This window comes from Passer domesticus, chromosome 5 (genome assembly GCF_036417665.1).
Source record: "Passer domesticus isolate bPasDom1 chromosome 5, bPasDom1.hap1, whole genome shotgun sequence".
Lineage (NCBI taxonomy): Eukaryota > Metazoa > Chordata > Aves > Passeriformes > Passeridae > Passer > Passer domesticus.
The window spans coordinates 14,091,710-14,108,014 of record NC_087478.1 but is presented as its reverse complement, the minus strand read 5'-3'; the positions used below and the strand labels follow the sequence as shown (position 1 = coordinate 14,108,014).

Below are 16,305 nucleotides of genomic sequence, written 5' to 3'. Positions count from 1 at the left end.
TCCCATCTATATCTACTATCTCTACAGTTACTTCTGTCACTTGCCTCTGGGCAGGCAAAGTGATAGATTCCTCTTGGCATGAATATTCTAGATCGCAGGGGCTGGTCAGAATTGGAATACTGAGTAGCAATTACAATATAAAAAAAAAAAGGCCAAGCGCATCTCCTGAGAGAACCAGGAAAATCACAAGTTCCTTTTTAATTTCAGGACAAGGCTGTTTATATTGACATGGGAGTCAACTACATTAATGTGTGTCCCTCTGAGAAAAAGACCAAGAAGATAAAATTGGATTTTCACTACCAGTATGATCCTTAGATAAATACATTGGAGTATGAAAAGCATATTAGAACCGGCCTAGCCAAAAGCAATGGGACCTCAGCATACAGAATGACTCTACATGGTTCTATCGTGTACGAGATCTAATGGCTGCAAATTCAGTGGATCTTGTGACAGTGGCAGGATGCTGATTTTGACACCTTTTTAGCAACAGAATAAACTAACTGTATACAGAGCAGCCTAAGAATGGCCTTTGTCCAAGTGAACAGACACTGAGGAAAGTTGTCCTGCTGTACTTCCAAACAGAGAAGAACAAGAACGTTTCGTACCACTCACCCCTTTTACAGTAGGGCCATATGTCCTGTGACCAACTAAAGGACAGTACAAGCAAACAAACTAAACTGGCTACTAAAAAAACCTGCAGAGTACAAAAAGTGGATGTACCCTGTTTGGAGAATACCCAAAATCAAAGCTGCTCTGACAAGTGATTTCCAGAGTGCAAATACAATATGAGTACTTCCAGAGTCAACAGTTTCTCCTCTTCTCTCTTCACCAAGGACAGTATTACTGCACTCCATGGTTTTATACTGCTTACCTGTGACAGGCCTGACTGGCATAATGATTGGGTACTCACAACTGGAGACCAGACCCCTAAAGTACTCCACCAATTTGAGTGCTTTAAAAAAGCTATTTACATTAATTGGAAAAGTAATTTCTCAAATTGATAAGCAAGTGTGTGATACTTTCAAAATATTTCCATATACTCTGAATCAATAAAAACACACCACTAGTTTACTTCTCAGAAACATTTTTAAATAGATACTAAGATTTCTTTAGGTTTTCCTGCCCCTTTGTTTCCATGTCTTTCCTAGAAGGGGTCACTCACCAGCAATGATCACTTTGGTTTGTCCACCTGTGTGCTCCTGGGCTGTGCACAGGTTACAGAGCTTGGATGTACTGCCCTTTGCACGGAGCATCTCCTCTCCAGAAGACATCTCCAGCAGTCCATCTGCACACATGTGGCTCTGGCAGTGCCTTCAGCAGCTCTGTCTAGCTTGCAACTGCTGGCACATTTTTACTGTGACATGTTTGAGCAGGGCACTGCGTGCTGGCAGAAGTTCTGGCAGGCAGCGCTGCTGCCGTGGTTTCCAGAGCTGACTGGAACCAGCTGTGACTGTCACAGGGTGGCTCATGGCCCTCTCCCACACAGCTCACACTGCTGCACCCTGCCACTCAAACCCTGCCACTCATGCCTCACACAGTGCCCTATCTGATAAAAAATTGAAGCACTTGTCCTTAATAATATTTGAGCTGAAGAACTAGAGACACCCTATCACTTTGCCAAAATGAGAGATCTCTGAATTCATCACAGGCAACAGGCCACTGAGCATTCTTCAAAACAGTTTAACTCAGTCTTTTTTAACAGAATCACAGAATTGTTAGGGGCCTTTGAAGATCATCCAATCCAACACCCCACTCAAGTAATTTTTACAATTTTTTTTAGCCAACTAAAATTCCTTATCAATATGAAAAACATTCAGTTTTGTTTCTGTGTGATCTCCATATAGAGGCATGGTATTGCCTATGTCTTCTGGGGTTGTTTTGTTTTTTGAGTTTTTTAAAAAAAAGCTTTACAGGTTAGAAACTTCAAAGGTACTCCTAACTTCTTGTAGTTTTCCCTCAGGAAGTAGAAGCTTTTCCCTTCAAAAGTGGAATCCCTCTCAAGAATTTTTTGATGCAGAATGGAAACATTAACAAAAGTACTCAAATGTTTCATACTGCCACATGACTCAGTATTTAAGTATCAGCACATGGTTGCATGTCCAGAGACTTGATACAAGTATATGTATCTAGGGTTATTTCCAATGCCAGTAAGCACAATATGTGGTATCCTAAGGAAGAAAAGCCCAGGCTTAAAGGAAGAAATTGAACTTATGGATAAAAGCAAATGGAGAGTTGTAGGAGAGACAAGATAACACCACAACCTCAGGACTAGTATATTAACCACACAAAACTCCTTTGAGTAACATTATCAGAACAGAAAGGAAATTTTTTGTGACCTTGGTTCCTTGATTAAAGGTTTCATAAAGCATCAGATACAGGAAGATAGTAATGGATTTAAAATCAAAAGTCCCATCATAAATTCATAGACATGAGAGTTTTGGGGGATCCTGTCATAATTCAACTTATGAGGAAAGTGAGTGTCACTAGCTTACAATTCTGAACAGATTAACTCAAAAAACATCATACCATTGCTGATCAGGAAAAATAGTGTTTCCCAGAGATCAATTAACCTAATTTTATTTTTCAGCATTTTATTCTAACATTAGTGGACAGTATGTACTAGCAGCAACAAATGCTTCTAGTTCATTTAGTATTTTGCCTAATAAATTTGAAAAAACAACAGATACTAAAAAAGAAGCAACAACCCAACTTTCCAGAATGTATTAATTTTAGGAAACTTTAGGTTAAATACTAAATAAGAGATTATTTAGATCAGGAAAGCAGTATTAATAAGTGTCTTTAAATTTCCACTTCGCATAACATTAGTTATAAGTGTAACTTATTCAAGTGTAACTTAATTATTCTAAGTAATTGTCACACAGACAATGTAAACCTAAATGACACTGAAGAAAACCACCCACCTAATTTTATTTCAGTGTTTGCACATTTAAAATACATAATAAGAAGAAACAATAAAATACTTTATACTCACTTGGATCAGATTTAGAAAATGTATCTCTGTCCAAAAGATTTCTATAAAAAAAAAAAGAAGAGATAAAAGTAATCTTAGGCATAAAAAAATTGTGCAAGATGAAAATCAGATAGCAATGCACATATATTTTTAACACTTTTAAGCAAGAGTCAACTTAGTCTTCTCCCCTCCTAATACACAAGACTTAGTCAGCACTAACACTGGAGTCAGCTTACAGTTCATTTTATTATCCACTTTGGATTTGAGCAAACTGTGGCTCATACACTCCAACACCATGAATCAAAAAAACAACCACATGGATGTTACAGATACATGTAACAGGCATCAGGAAGAGAAACACCTTTAAATCACAAAGGTCTACCAGAGATTAACTTGTCAGCTCAACCCAAAAACCTTAGACTTTACTTAAAAGATTGACTACAAGATTTCAGAGCCATCAGGAAGTATCTCTAAGAATCTGTCATGGACAAGTAAGGTAAAGAGAACTAATCCATACATAGGACACACCTAGGAATAAATATTAATTTTGTTATGGAATGCAGTCCCAATATCATATCCACACTTCAGCCAGCTGAGAATCATACACAGATGAACAGACTTAAATTAACAGTTCTAAAGAATCAGGACTGGCCAGAAACTATTCTCAGCATAGTTACCAACATTTCATCATTAAAAAAATTAAATAAATTTTAAAAACTGTCTCGACAGACTAGAAAAATGTTCTGAAAACGGGATGCCATTGAAAAGAGACAAGAAAGAGCTAAAAAACTGGAAGGTATTAAACTTAACAGCAAAAATGCACCATATCTACATGGAGCTGAATATACAGCAGTTATGTCAAAAATAGTCCTAGACATTACAGTAGACCACAAATTGAATACAAGTCAGGAGTCTTGTACCTTTGGGAAAAAGGCATACTGGCATACACAAACAAAAATGCCACTTTAGACTAATCACCTGCTCTTCATAATACTGGTAAATATTCAATTCAAGCAATAATGTTTTGGACAATCCAATTTCTTGCAATCTAAGACAGATATGGAGCCACTGGAGTTCAGAGAAAACAGGAGTAACTGGAGGAATATAGACTGTATCTATGAGGAAAATACTGCTACAAATGGAAGCTGACCTCCATGTAGACAGAGCAAGCACAAACAGGTTTAACCATAAATTGAAACTTCTGCACTGCAGGCACAGAAGCTGAATTTTATTCCATTGTTTTACCATCTTCCACTGTTAAAGGTGGGAGACATGATGTGAAATATCCATTGTCTATCAAGTCAGACAGCAACAATTTCTAGTAAAGGTCTTTGATCCTACCCAGGAGCAAGCGGAAAGATTAAATAACCAGTTTACATCCCTTAAAACTGATTATTTTTAATAACTAGTAGAGCCTCTTCAAGGGTCACTATTAACTACTCTCATTCAGATCTAAATTACATTATTTTTGTGCTTCTGAACAGTGCTGAAAAGCATATTAACATTTTGTTCAATACAGGTGTTCTAAGTGGTCCAATTAAGACTTCAGCAATGAAAAGATACTGTATTCCAAATTTAGCCATTGCCAAGTTCACACTTCAGAAGAAGCAATATGAACAAAAAAATGGCTTGAAAAGAACATTGGACAGATCTATTTTATTTAATCTAGCCAAAGTACACACTAGCTTTAATATTACTACTTGTGAATACACCTGAATTCTGCACACACTAATTATTCTGAACTTCTCTAGCCCATTCAGAAATGTAATTTTTATGCATACAATTGTACCCAGTGAAACCATATCCTACCTTGAAGAAAATCATGCAAATATAAATTGGAAGTATTAAGAAACATGGGAAAATCAGTGAACCCAAATCAGTAGTTCACAACAATCACTACAAACTGCTTTAAAAGACAGTACAGCAAGTTCTGTAATATTGGAATTGCCAGCCCAATATGAAAATTGCCTCCTATTCCTCCTTAATTATACATACCTAGATACACAACTAATTCCTAGTAACTAGAATGGGATTATCCCAAAATGAATTGCAATAAAACTTCAAAATTAGACTTATATGGAACAAACAGTGCATTAGATTTTGGAACAGGACTCCCATACTCACCATTAGAAATCCAAACAATTTTAATTCCTCTGCATGATCACCATACAGTGACCTTATAATTGTTATGTTAGTGCTTGTCAGTGTAGATTAGGATTAAGGAATTTTAGTCATGCTTATACTGAGATAAGGTGCTTTGAGTTCTTTAGATATTTCTTACTCTTCTTGTGTTCCTTTTTAAGTTTTGCTGCCCTCTATTTTCCCATATAGATACTAACATAAAGAGTGGCCTGGTACTGTAAAGCTTAGTTGATCCTGATACTTCCAGCAGCTGCAAAAAGCAGCCACCATAGGAACAGCATAAAAAGAAGGTAAGAATCTGTAGCTGAGAATCCACAGGTTCTTAAAGAATCTTAAAGAATCTAAAGATAAAGAATCTTTAATGGGTTAAGAACATTTCTACAGAAGCAGTATCCCTGAAAGGACTGCAAGGGTAGACACCCAAGTTTAACACTGTAATTCAGGTCAGTTCATGCAATGAAGTCGTGGTTTTGAACTAGTACTAGAACTTGCAAAACCCTCAGTTCAACCCTTCACACACTTTCCTACAAATAAACAATGTCTTTAGCAAAGTTTGCAGCACGCCTGATTGTCCAAATCATAAAGAGCCAGCCAAAATAGTAACGTAAGAACTTGGCAAGCTGTTCAAGCAATGCAGCCAATTTCAAAAGGAATTTTGAAGAAAAAGTGCCAACAGGAAAAAAAAAAGAATAAAAAAGAGTCTGATTTGGCCAGTAATCACCTAACACCTCAATAGGCTGCTCAATTTCATTTGTGCGTTTTCATTTCAGGGGAATAACAGTCAAAGTGCTCCTTTAAATGTAAAACTCTACAGTAACTGTGCATAGGACAATCTACAAGGAATGGGAACACAAAACCGAAAGCAGACTGAATGCATTTCTAGAACTTTAGGTGGTCTTTGTACTCTTCATTTTCAATGGCACTTTCTGCACATGCTGAGCAATACAGAATGTATTTTTCTAGTGAGAAAAGCATTGTCTTTGGTAGTAAGCTGTTTTGTCTCAGGAAAGCTCATAAACTCAGAAACCAGAAATATCCGAAACTTCTTTTTCTTTCTCCTAACCAAAGTATTGAAAGAAACAGACTATTATTTTAACTGAACTTTGTGAGTATATTTTTTGTCCACTAAGCCTTGCAGATAAAGAATGCAAAAAGAAATGGAATTTCTACCAATTATGAGAGAGGGGGAAAAAAAAAACCCAGAACTTTTTTCTTGAGAAACATGCACATCAAACACCTATAGCAAGGAAGTCTGGGAACATCTGTGCAGAAAGCATTATTCTACCAGCACAGATCTTGAAGGAATTCTGGTGTGGACCTTCCAAAACAGTTGCAACAGCATAGATGTCTAAGGGGAAAGCAATTAATAGAAGCCATGGCAGTGATGCTGGAAATGCTGGGCTAATTTTTTTTCTGTATAATGAGAGCCATTTCCCCAGGGCAGGAAAGAAAGTGATTAGTAAATAAGATAAAGTTAAAACATATTTAGCTTTGTTTACTTAGTTTCATAAACTCCCTAAAAATGTATCAAAGTGACAGTCCAGTGCTCAAGAAGTTTTTTAGACTAGAATCCTTCAGTTAGAAGGAGCCTACAATGATCATCCAGCGCAATGGCCCAACCGCTTCAGGGCTGACCAAAAGTTAAAACACATTATTAAGGGCATTGTCCAAATGCCTATTAAACACTGCCAGGCTTGGGGCATCGACCTCTCCAGGAAGCCTCTTCCAGCACCTGACCAGCCTCTCAGTAAAGAAATGCCTCCTAATGCCAAGTGTTTTGTACTGCTTAAACTAAAACAAGTCACATGTATAAATGAGGTGCTTCAAGATTCACTGATCTAGTCAGCAGTGGTAGCTCACCAGGAACCATCACAGCCTTTGCTGCTTCCTATGATCTCTCATCCACTATGCCCTATGTGTATGCTGTCAGATGTATATAAAGAGCAGCATTTACTCTTCTTGTTCACACACACTTTCCTTCAAATTTTACTTTATTTTAGCGATCAATATCTGAACTTCCTTCTCCGTAAGTTCTTTTTTTTAAGCTTTTGTTATACCAAACTGCTAAGCAAAACTAAATCCAACTCCCCCATCAGAAATTGTAGAATTCTGGCCTTGAAAAACAGACCACAGTAACTACAGAAGTGAGCAGTTTAAAATCTGCTTTTTGTAGTCTCAAAATTTAAAACAAATTAACAATTTGTATTGACTGGAAAAAGACTTACTTTGCTTCCAACTTTGCTTCTCTGACATCTTTAACATAAATATGTGATTCACTTCAGATTAATTTGTCAAAATCTCTCTGGGTGCTATGGTTTTATGTTTCTCTTCCTCTTTAGACTTACATTTAAATGCATGCAAAGGCTTCTCAGTTGTGAAGCACTCAGCAGCTTGCAAACACAGAAGTTGGTTACTCATACAAAATAATTTTTAGAAAATATACATTTTCAGTATATCATATTTGTGTTATATATTACAAGCACACACTACTTCTCTTACACTTTTATCAATCCATAGAAAAAGGAATTATCTCTAGTTCATTAAATAAAAGCACTTCTATTTCCCTCACTTAATGATGGGCCCATATCCCTTTTTCATGGAAAGCATCCAAATGCTTTCCAGAAAGGAGCATCCTAATCACTTTTTAATGTGCAGAATAGTACCCATTGTACTACTAATTGTAACACAACTGTATTATTACCCCGTAGGCACTACCCCTCAGCCTTAATGGTGCCACTGAACTTGCAAGGATCAGTCCTAAGATGATGCATGAGCCAAAGAGTCCACTCAAGTGAAGAGCCCACTTGACCTACCTGCAGAGTAATTGCACAAACTATTAGTGGCAGCTTAAGTAGTCACCCTTCCACAGCTATTTACTCTCTCCTTCTCCATTCTGTCAGAGCACAACAAAGCCAGCTATTAGCCTCCACATCTCTAGATTCAGAATGCCCTGGACCTAACAGCAGATCAGACAATCTCTCAGAATTTTACATTATTGTCAAAATAACTGCTTTTCTTACAATAGGCTCACAGGTGAGACAACAGTGACTCTACTGACTAACAGGCAATTAGGATGACCTGTTTCTTTCTGTTCAAACCATCTCCACTCTGGGGCACTAGAAGAACCAGAAGAAAGCAAACATATCTCTGAGGTGCAAGCTTAAGAAAACATTCACAATACCTCTTCATAACCTCAGGAGAAGTAATTCAGCAGAAAACAAATAATTTTCAGCCTCACGGTAACTTTGATTGTCAAGCTAAGAATATATTGATTCAGAAGCCATAAGGGAAAAAAGAAAGTGAGAAGCAATGAGAAGGGTAAGATCAGCAGTGCTTCCATGAGTTTTAACACAACCCACAGAAAGCCATCTTGGGCTAGATGTACACAAACAATTTTAGGATGAAACCTCTATTAAAACTGCTGATTGCTCCTGAGGGTTAAAAAACCCCAAAGGAATCGCCAAGTTTATTTACTCTAACACAGCAATAGTTTTACAGGAATTCTGTTGAAACAGATGGGATGTACTGGGTTATAAAAATATATTTGTGCAGATGAAACAGACCTAAACATAATCTTAGCTATCCCAGTTTAAATTTAAAAAAAAAAAGACCAATTAGTACTATCACAAACTGGTGGAACTCTGCTTCAGTACTAACCCAAAATTCTATTTGAAACCAACAGAATAAACCACCCACATTTATGTTGCTAGGACTGGGCAGGTAAACAGTTTCTGACTTCTGGTGATGTGTCCTGGGAAATGGCACTAGAGACTGCTGGTGGTCAAAAGAGCTTTTCAATCCACTGTCAACTCACCACTCCTTTCCAGTTACTTTCACCCAGACCATCCAAATCCATGGATATGCTGCCCTATGTGAGATCTGATTTCTTTAGGAATGTGTAATACATCTAACACAGTGTTTCATTAATGTATAACAGCATATAAAACCTACAGATTTGTTTTGCAGTTTTTCTGAAACAACCTTTAAAAGGTATACCTCAAATAAGTAATTTTAAAGGGAAATACATACCATCAATGTAATAGTCATCCTTACTCTGCCAGTGCAGGACTGTTGGTCACTGAGCCACTGCTCAGACAGGCAGATAAAAAATTGAGAAAAATAATACTACTACAGAAAATCTTCATAAAAATACACAAAGAATCACCCATTTCCTAGATCTTTTCCTGCTGCCAGGCCTTCCTGTATGCCACCTGAGACCTAGGACAGTGGGCTTCAGCTGAGGGAGGGTGTTACAGTGAGCCACCCATCAGTGTCCCACCTCCTGTCTGAGGACAGCCATGAGGTTTACAGCAGTGGCAGGCGGGGAAGAGATAGTCTCAGAAGGAGTATGATGTTGACGACTTCTTCCTCCCCACTCCAAGGCCCCCCAGCTGAGTTAACATGCCCTGACTTCATCCATCTGCAACTCCATTCTACATCCTGTGCCCCCACATGCAAAGCCTCTGCTATCACACCGTGACGGATGCTCCTCTGCACAGCACCATTCTGTCAGGGTCACAAATACATCATTATACACATAACAACTACCTGCTGCTACTATCTGCTGAAGGAAATATGGTTACACCACAAAATTACACAAGGATAAGCCAAAGGGAAACTAACCAAGCAGTAGCCACCCAGGAACTAGAAAAAAGATTCCAGGTTTGGGTTTGCAGCTAAGTAAAACCAAACAAAGCTCAAAGGCACGTTCATACAAAACCTGACAAGTCCTGACACTCTTACGATTGCGTGAAACCTGAAGCCTGCATGAGAACTGACATGTTAAAGGTTAATGACTCAAAAATCAGACTTGCAAAAGCAACGGGTACTTTGCTGGGGCCAGATTTGCAACCCCTAAACAAAGGGGAGGAGAAGAATTTTTGGGTGAGGAGGTGCACACCCAGCCACCAGAGGATGACCACACCAAACCAAAAAGGCCAGTAAGAAGCAGATCCAAGGTGAGGTAATGGTTTTTATCATGCCAATGTCCTCTCCTGATGAGACTCAGGCGTAAAACCACCCCCTGGGGGAGGTATCAGGACACTCACAGGTAAGCCTGAAGGTATTAATTTGATCTTGTGATAAGTCACAACTGGCTCAACCTGTGCTGTCATGAGAAACAGTGGTCATGTCTTAGAAAGGGCCACAAATCTTCAAAGTCCCCTGAAGCACCCCGAGACTGTGCATGATCCACAGTATAAGACTCCACTCCCAGGGGAGGCACCTGGGCCTTCCCACTGAACATATATTAACCCACTGAATCTTTTCTCCCCACCCATCACTTCCCTGTATTTCCTCCTATTCCAAACCACGACAGGGGGACTTCTCCAGCTCCAACGGATAAAGACTGTGACCAAAACTTTGATCAAAAGGCATCAAAATTGCAACAATTGAGTTTCAGTGCTGGATCCATCGGTAGTGATATTTTTCCTCTTTTTTTGTACTCTTACCCTGTCTTTCTTTTCCTTGTATATTTTCCTAAGTGATATTTTTATACTTTTATATAATTATATTTATATAAATAATAACCAAAGCAGATACATGCCTCCTTTCCAACATAACCAAACTGTTCTGAAATAAGCCTGCCATTTGTATATACACTGCTCATTCAGTCTTGTTCCACCTGAATCCACCACAAGGGATCTAGTAAGAACTTTCAGTTACCCATCTCAGGGGTGGGTTAAAACAGCCTGTCCCTAGTGTGTGGAAAATCACTCCATGAAAAGCCACTGTCCATGAAGGAGACAGAGGAGTCCTACGCCGTTATTTGAATAAAGGGAGAGAGCCCACTCAGCCACATGTCCATGGGGTTTCTATCTCGAGGTTTCAGAGGACACAGCCCCCTTTTATCCTAAAATCCCAGCCCCATGTTGTCCTCTTCCTCTCCCCAGTGGCTGCAGAACTAGGAAGGTACAGCCTTCCCAAGCCACCTACCACATTCTCCCCTTGAACATGTCATTTTCTTCCAGAGTTTAGAAATTTGGGCTATGTGGGTTCTGCAACAGACTGTGTGCTGATCCATTTGTCTACTACTCTTAAGCTCAGGAGCCAAACTGGGTTCTGCAGCATAAGGTGGGCAGAGGCACTAAGACCCATTTCAAAGACACTAACTCCCATATCTCCTTAAGACACTCACCCATGGAATTGTTTGTAAAGACACTAGCATGCATCTTTCCCATCACTAGCTACCACAGGACAGAACTTACAGTGCAAAAAATCTGCTTTAAATTCTATTAGTCACACTGCTGCATGTTTAACTTCCAAACAATAGAGACACACAGGTGAAAACTAAACTTGCAGTCTATCAGGAATGCATCTCCATGGCTATGGACACTGCAAAGCATTTATATTTTTTTCTCATCTGAAACCAGTTGGTTCCCTAACCAGTATAATTTAAAAAAACAAAACAATGTAAAATCAACCTTCTGTTGGCAGTCACATAACCACTCCATGCACTTTTAATCTAAGCTAGAAACACACACATAAAGAAAGCAGGAAGATGAAAACCAGGTTTACAATAAAAATTCATTTTATATTCTGTATTTTTACTATACAGAATTACAAGCTCAAATAATTTGTTATGAATATCTCTTTTATTGTTATATCTTTCTGTGACAGAGACTTCTAACAAATTATGAATATTTTTTTAAAAACTGAGAAGGTAAGCATGATGGCTGGAGAGACATGATCTTGCCAGAAATCAGTCCCTAGGAAAATCCAAGATATACCTAAACATACTTTTAGGTATTGCAAACACTTGGAAGTGGTTGGTTAAGACTTTCACGCCACCAAACAAAACGAAAAAGTCTGAAGTGGTATGCTTTGTTTGTGCAAGAAACTTGAAATTGAATAATTTCAATTACTGAGAATAGGGGTTGCTTAATTCCATTCAGCTCATTAATTAATGTTAGATTTCTGTACAAATTGTGAAGTGGCATAGGACTGATCCAAAACAGGCATGGGCAACCAACTGTATTTCTGTTGAATTAGCTGTGACAAGGGGTTTATGGTGCCTTTACACACATAACGCTGTTGTGGGAACACAGGCAGTGTAGAGTTTATCCAACATAAACCCAGACCAATAAAGACACACTGCCTGATTGAACATAAAGCCTTCTAAAGCAGTATTATCACAACAAATGTTCTGAATTAGCAAAGTGACCCTGCACTGTGTCAATATTTTAAAACCCTCTTTCCAATAACCATGTCATCTTTGATACACTACTACAAGTCAAAATGATAAAACTACAGCTTCACTTTCCTATAGATATTAAAAAAACACTCTCAATAAGATAATTCTGATTGACAAGTCCATAAACACACATTAACATGAGATATAACAAAACACTTGACCTTTTTATTAACATAAGACTGCAGAATGGCTACAGAATTATCAGGTACTACAGGAAAAAAACCGAGGCCTGTCACACAGTAACAGTGATAAACAGAAATCATCATTATACAGATCATAACAAAAAAATTAAAAACTTGAACCCATTAAAATACACCGAAATCTGTATGCTCACACAGAGCACCATAACCACAATCTTGCAGTTCTCAGCATTAGATAAACTACTTCAATCAACACACAGAACAGCACTAACAGAGGGAGGATAGGAACAGAATATGAAGTTTTTCCAAGACTTAACTAGATTGGAATCAGTGAACAACATCAACAGAGGGAAAGGAGGATGACAGGTATATGGCCTGAAGCTCACCTGAAGCTCACATAAGACCACAAGCTCACACACAGCTGGCAAGAGAAGAGTCGTGTCTAGACACAGGCCTACAATCAGCACGCAGAGCAAACACCCCTGCAGAGGAAGAGGAATCCTTGGGCTGGAAAACTTAGTGAGTAAAAGGACAGAGTGCAGCCTATTTCCACTCCTTCACACAGACTGCAGGGACGAGGTCTTGGTCCTTCACCATGTGACAACTGTGCAAAATTATACGGGGCAGCAACAACTAAAGATTGCGTGGCAGGTGACAGTAACATTTTCATCAGGTCATAAATGCTCTTCAGCACCTGTGAACAAGGCAGGGTGCAGAGGGAGATGGCTGCTACAACAACTGATCCAGACAATAGTGGACAACTACCAACACCAGAGGATCCTCTGGGATACATATGTAAGTTCTTCTGCCATATTAGAGTTGGCTCTTGAGTCAAAGACTTCTGTTTCCTGATAAACTACATTTTAGAGAGTCAGAAAAGAATCGTGAAGTTTTTATTTGATAGGGACTGAGTAGTAATAACTAGAATTAAATTAATTTCTTGCTTTTCTAGGATTTTTTAAATTACAGCTAATGTTGGCATTCAAAAGCCATGGGAATGATATTAAAAACTTTTAGTCATAAAGAAATTCCAGAAAGAGCATTGCCTGACAACCAAAACACTTCTGGATTTTACAATTTTGACAGAATTTTTCATCCTATGAGATGCATTTCTCCTAAAGGCTACCTGATGTGACTCTGAAGCTAAACCAGGGTGGCTTGGAGAATATCAAGTAGTGCAATACCATCTGCACAGTGCTGAATCTGGATACTTCACTGGCAGTATGAGGATGCAGGCAAATTGGGAAATGCTGACAAATAAATCACATGGAATTGTGAGCTAAAGGAATAGAAACTGTATCCTTACTGAATAAGACAAACAGAAAGACAGAACAAAGGAAAGAAGAATCACAGATTTACTTTAGGGCACAAACAGTTTGCACTGTTTCATTGACCACAAGTTACACCACCTGTACAAACTGGAAGAACTTCCCTCATGTCCTACAAGGAAAACAAGCAGAAACCCACAAAAAACAAACAACCCCCCCCCCAAAAAACCACAAAACATCACCACAACAACAAAAAACACCAAAGCCAAGCAAAAAGAAAAACCCAAGAAAAAAATCTAGGAATAAATGATGGTTAATTAGTGACCTCATTGGTCCTACAACTCTTCAGGTATCAAGGGAAAAAAACATCATGACCAAACTGTTCTTAAAAGCAATTCTCTCCAGGTATTAAGGAATACAAACCTGCTAATTATTAAAGAATTTTCAGCATTCTCTGAATTTTGCAGTTTGCTCTTGCAGTCTTTCCCAATTCCATTTAACACCACATTTCACAAGCTTTAGCCAATAAATGTGTTTACAGATGAATCACAAACGTGTTAACCATTAATCTCTGCCCTAGTGTCACTCATTTTATACTCTGCTCTGAAGCATAATTTTGTAATCAAAAATTGTCATCCAGCACATACAGAAGAAAGGAATCTCCATGGAAATTCCCATCTTTCTGCACCTGACATCAAGACAAATTAAAAAGTTTTAACAAAACTGACATGGCTTTTAACAATACCTACAGAGAAACTGCTGCTGTAAACTATATACTGAAATTAGTTACAAGTAAGGTCAGAATCATGCTTCTATGCTCTATACCTGCATTTCTATTAATCTGATGGATTATTGTGAAACATGGCAAATGATACCCGGAATTAAAGGAACTCCCATACTAAGTGAATTGAGTCAAATTCAGCAAAATGCTCTGACATCTGTGACAGGCTATCTGAACAAAGTAAAACTACTTTACTTAAAAGCAAAGTAAAGGTCCTGGATTGCTTTTACACCGTTCCTCGGACAACACTTGGTGCTTGTGAACCTTGCAGAGACAGCAAGTACAATGGGGTGTTTACATGTCAGCATAGTGACTCAATAGTAAAAATTTAATCTTACTCTATTTCTCACTGCTTCAGCCTTCTTTTGAAATCCACACTTGATAAAACATCAAATCAGACTTTATTTGCTAAGGAAAGAGAGGGAGTGGTCTGACAATTTAAGTTTAGAGCACTGCCGTTCTATCGTGCTAGTAGTACTGGTAAACAGCAACATTATAAAATGTTGTATAACTGCAGAAGAAACTCTGTCTCATTTCCCGTCAGGAAATACACTGACAGTTCAAATTTTCCGCTAGAAGCTGCCAGCTCTGGTGAAAGCCATCACCGCTTTGCAACTACTAGGAAATACTTAAGGAAGTTGCGGAATGTGAACGAAGACATGAATAAAAAAGCGCACAAATAAAACTATTTTTAGACCTCTAATGAGAAAATCTCTGCATCACGGGAGAAAACAGGACTTTTGAAATTCCGATAAACAAGCGTCAAAGGAACAAAACCACAGACGCTACATTTGGTGTTGTGGGTTGGCATTCCCTCAAATTCTCGGCAGCAGCCTTACGATAAAACATGACGAAGCGACACAACACGCCCGTACTCCTAAGTTTTGCAAGAGAGCCTTGAAGAACCCACGGCAGGATTACTGCGGCCAGAAGGTCTCCGTCCCCACCACGGCACTTGGGACAGCTCCAGAAGTTAAACACCCGCCGGGTAACGCGCCCTGCGCGCTCGCCGACGCCAGTCCCGCTCCGCGGCGGCGCGGGCACGATGCGGGGCGGCGGCAGCCGCTGCCCGGCTCGGCGGAACCCGCGGGAGCCGGCGCTTAGCCCCGGGGCCGCCGGCAGCAGCCTGCGGCGGACACGCCCGGTGCGCGGCCAGCGGGCTGCAGCGGGCTGGCAGCCGGCCCCGGGCTCTGCCCGAGGATGCGCTGCCCGCGCTCGGCGCGCTCCGAGGGCAGCAGCGAGAGCCTCGCTCGGCGCGGGGCATGCGGAGCGCGTCCCGCGCTGCCCTTCTCTGCCCGCTCCGCCGACAAGCCCGGGACCAGGGGTCCCCGCCCGTCCGCCCCCTCCGACGCCGCGGGGCGAGCGGGTGGCGCGGCCGCCAGCCACCGTACCTGCAGGACACGGAGAGCTCCACCTTGGTGGCCGGGATGCTGGAGCTGAGTACGTTAAAATCCCCCACGGACGCCATCTTCGGAAGCCCACCGCTTCTGCCCAGCTCCTGCTGTCCCGCCGGCTTCCCCAGCCCGAACATGGGACAGAGCGGCGCGGGCGGGAACGAGGGACGGAGGGAGGGAAGGAGGAGGCGGCGCCTGCTGGCCTCCACAGCGCGACGCCGCTGCCGCCCGTGGCGCGGAGCCCCGCTCCGCTCCGCACCGCTCCGCGCCCGCGGGATGCGCCCGCCGACTGGAGCGGCGGGGCGGCAGCGGGCCGTGACGTCACCAACAGCGGGAGCCGCGCGTGCCCGCCCCGGGCGCGGGGCGCCCGACGGCCCGAGCGAGGGACAGAGCGGAGCCCTCAGGGGAAATGCGGCA

The 16,305-nt window shown here is 40.6% G+C and overlaps 1 protein-coding gene and 1 long non-coding RNA gene across 6 annotated transcripts in view; one reads left to right on the top strand and one right to left on the bottom strand.

Moving 5' to 3' along the window:
• Positions 1-16,273, bottom strand: part of CPNE8 (copine 8) — a 70,042-nt gene extending 53,769 nt beyond the window's left edge. For 2 of the 5 annotated variants that reach the window (XR_010363460.1, XM_064422092.1), the window contains exons 1-2: positions 15,886-16,265; positions 2,993-3,033 (exon numbers count right to left, since the gene is read on the bottom strand). Coding sequence is in view for 3 of the 5 variants with exons in the window: in XM_064422092.1 (XP_064278162.1) it covers positions 2,993-3,033; positions 15,886-16,025 (181 nt within the window). In the remaining 2 variants the exon portion in view is untranslated. Of the gene's footprint in view, positions 1-2,992; positions 3,034-15,885 lie in introns of all 5 variants that reach the window. The other 3 variants (XM_064422091.1, XM_064422090.1, XM_064422088.1) reach the window with 3 other exon arrangements.
• On the top strand, positions 13,149-14,368 carry LOC135301737 (uncharacterized). Its single transcript, XR_010363463.1, has 2 exons — positions 13,149-13,240; positions 13,398-14,368. It is a non-coding gene; the product is annotated as an uncharacterized LOC135301737 (long non-coding RNA).
• Positions 16,274-16,305: the final 32 nt, after the last annotated feature.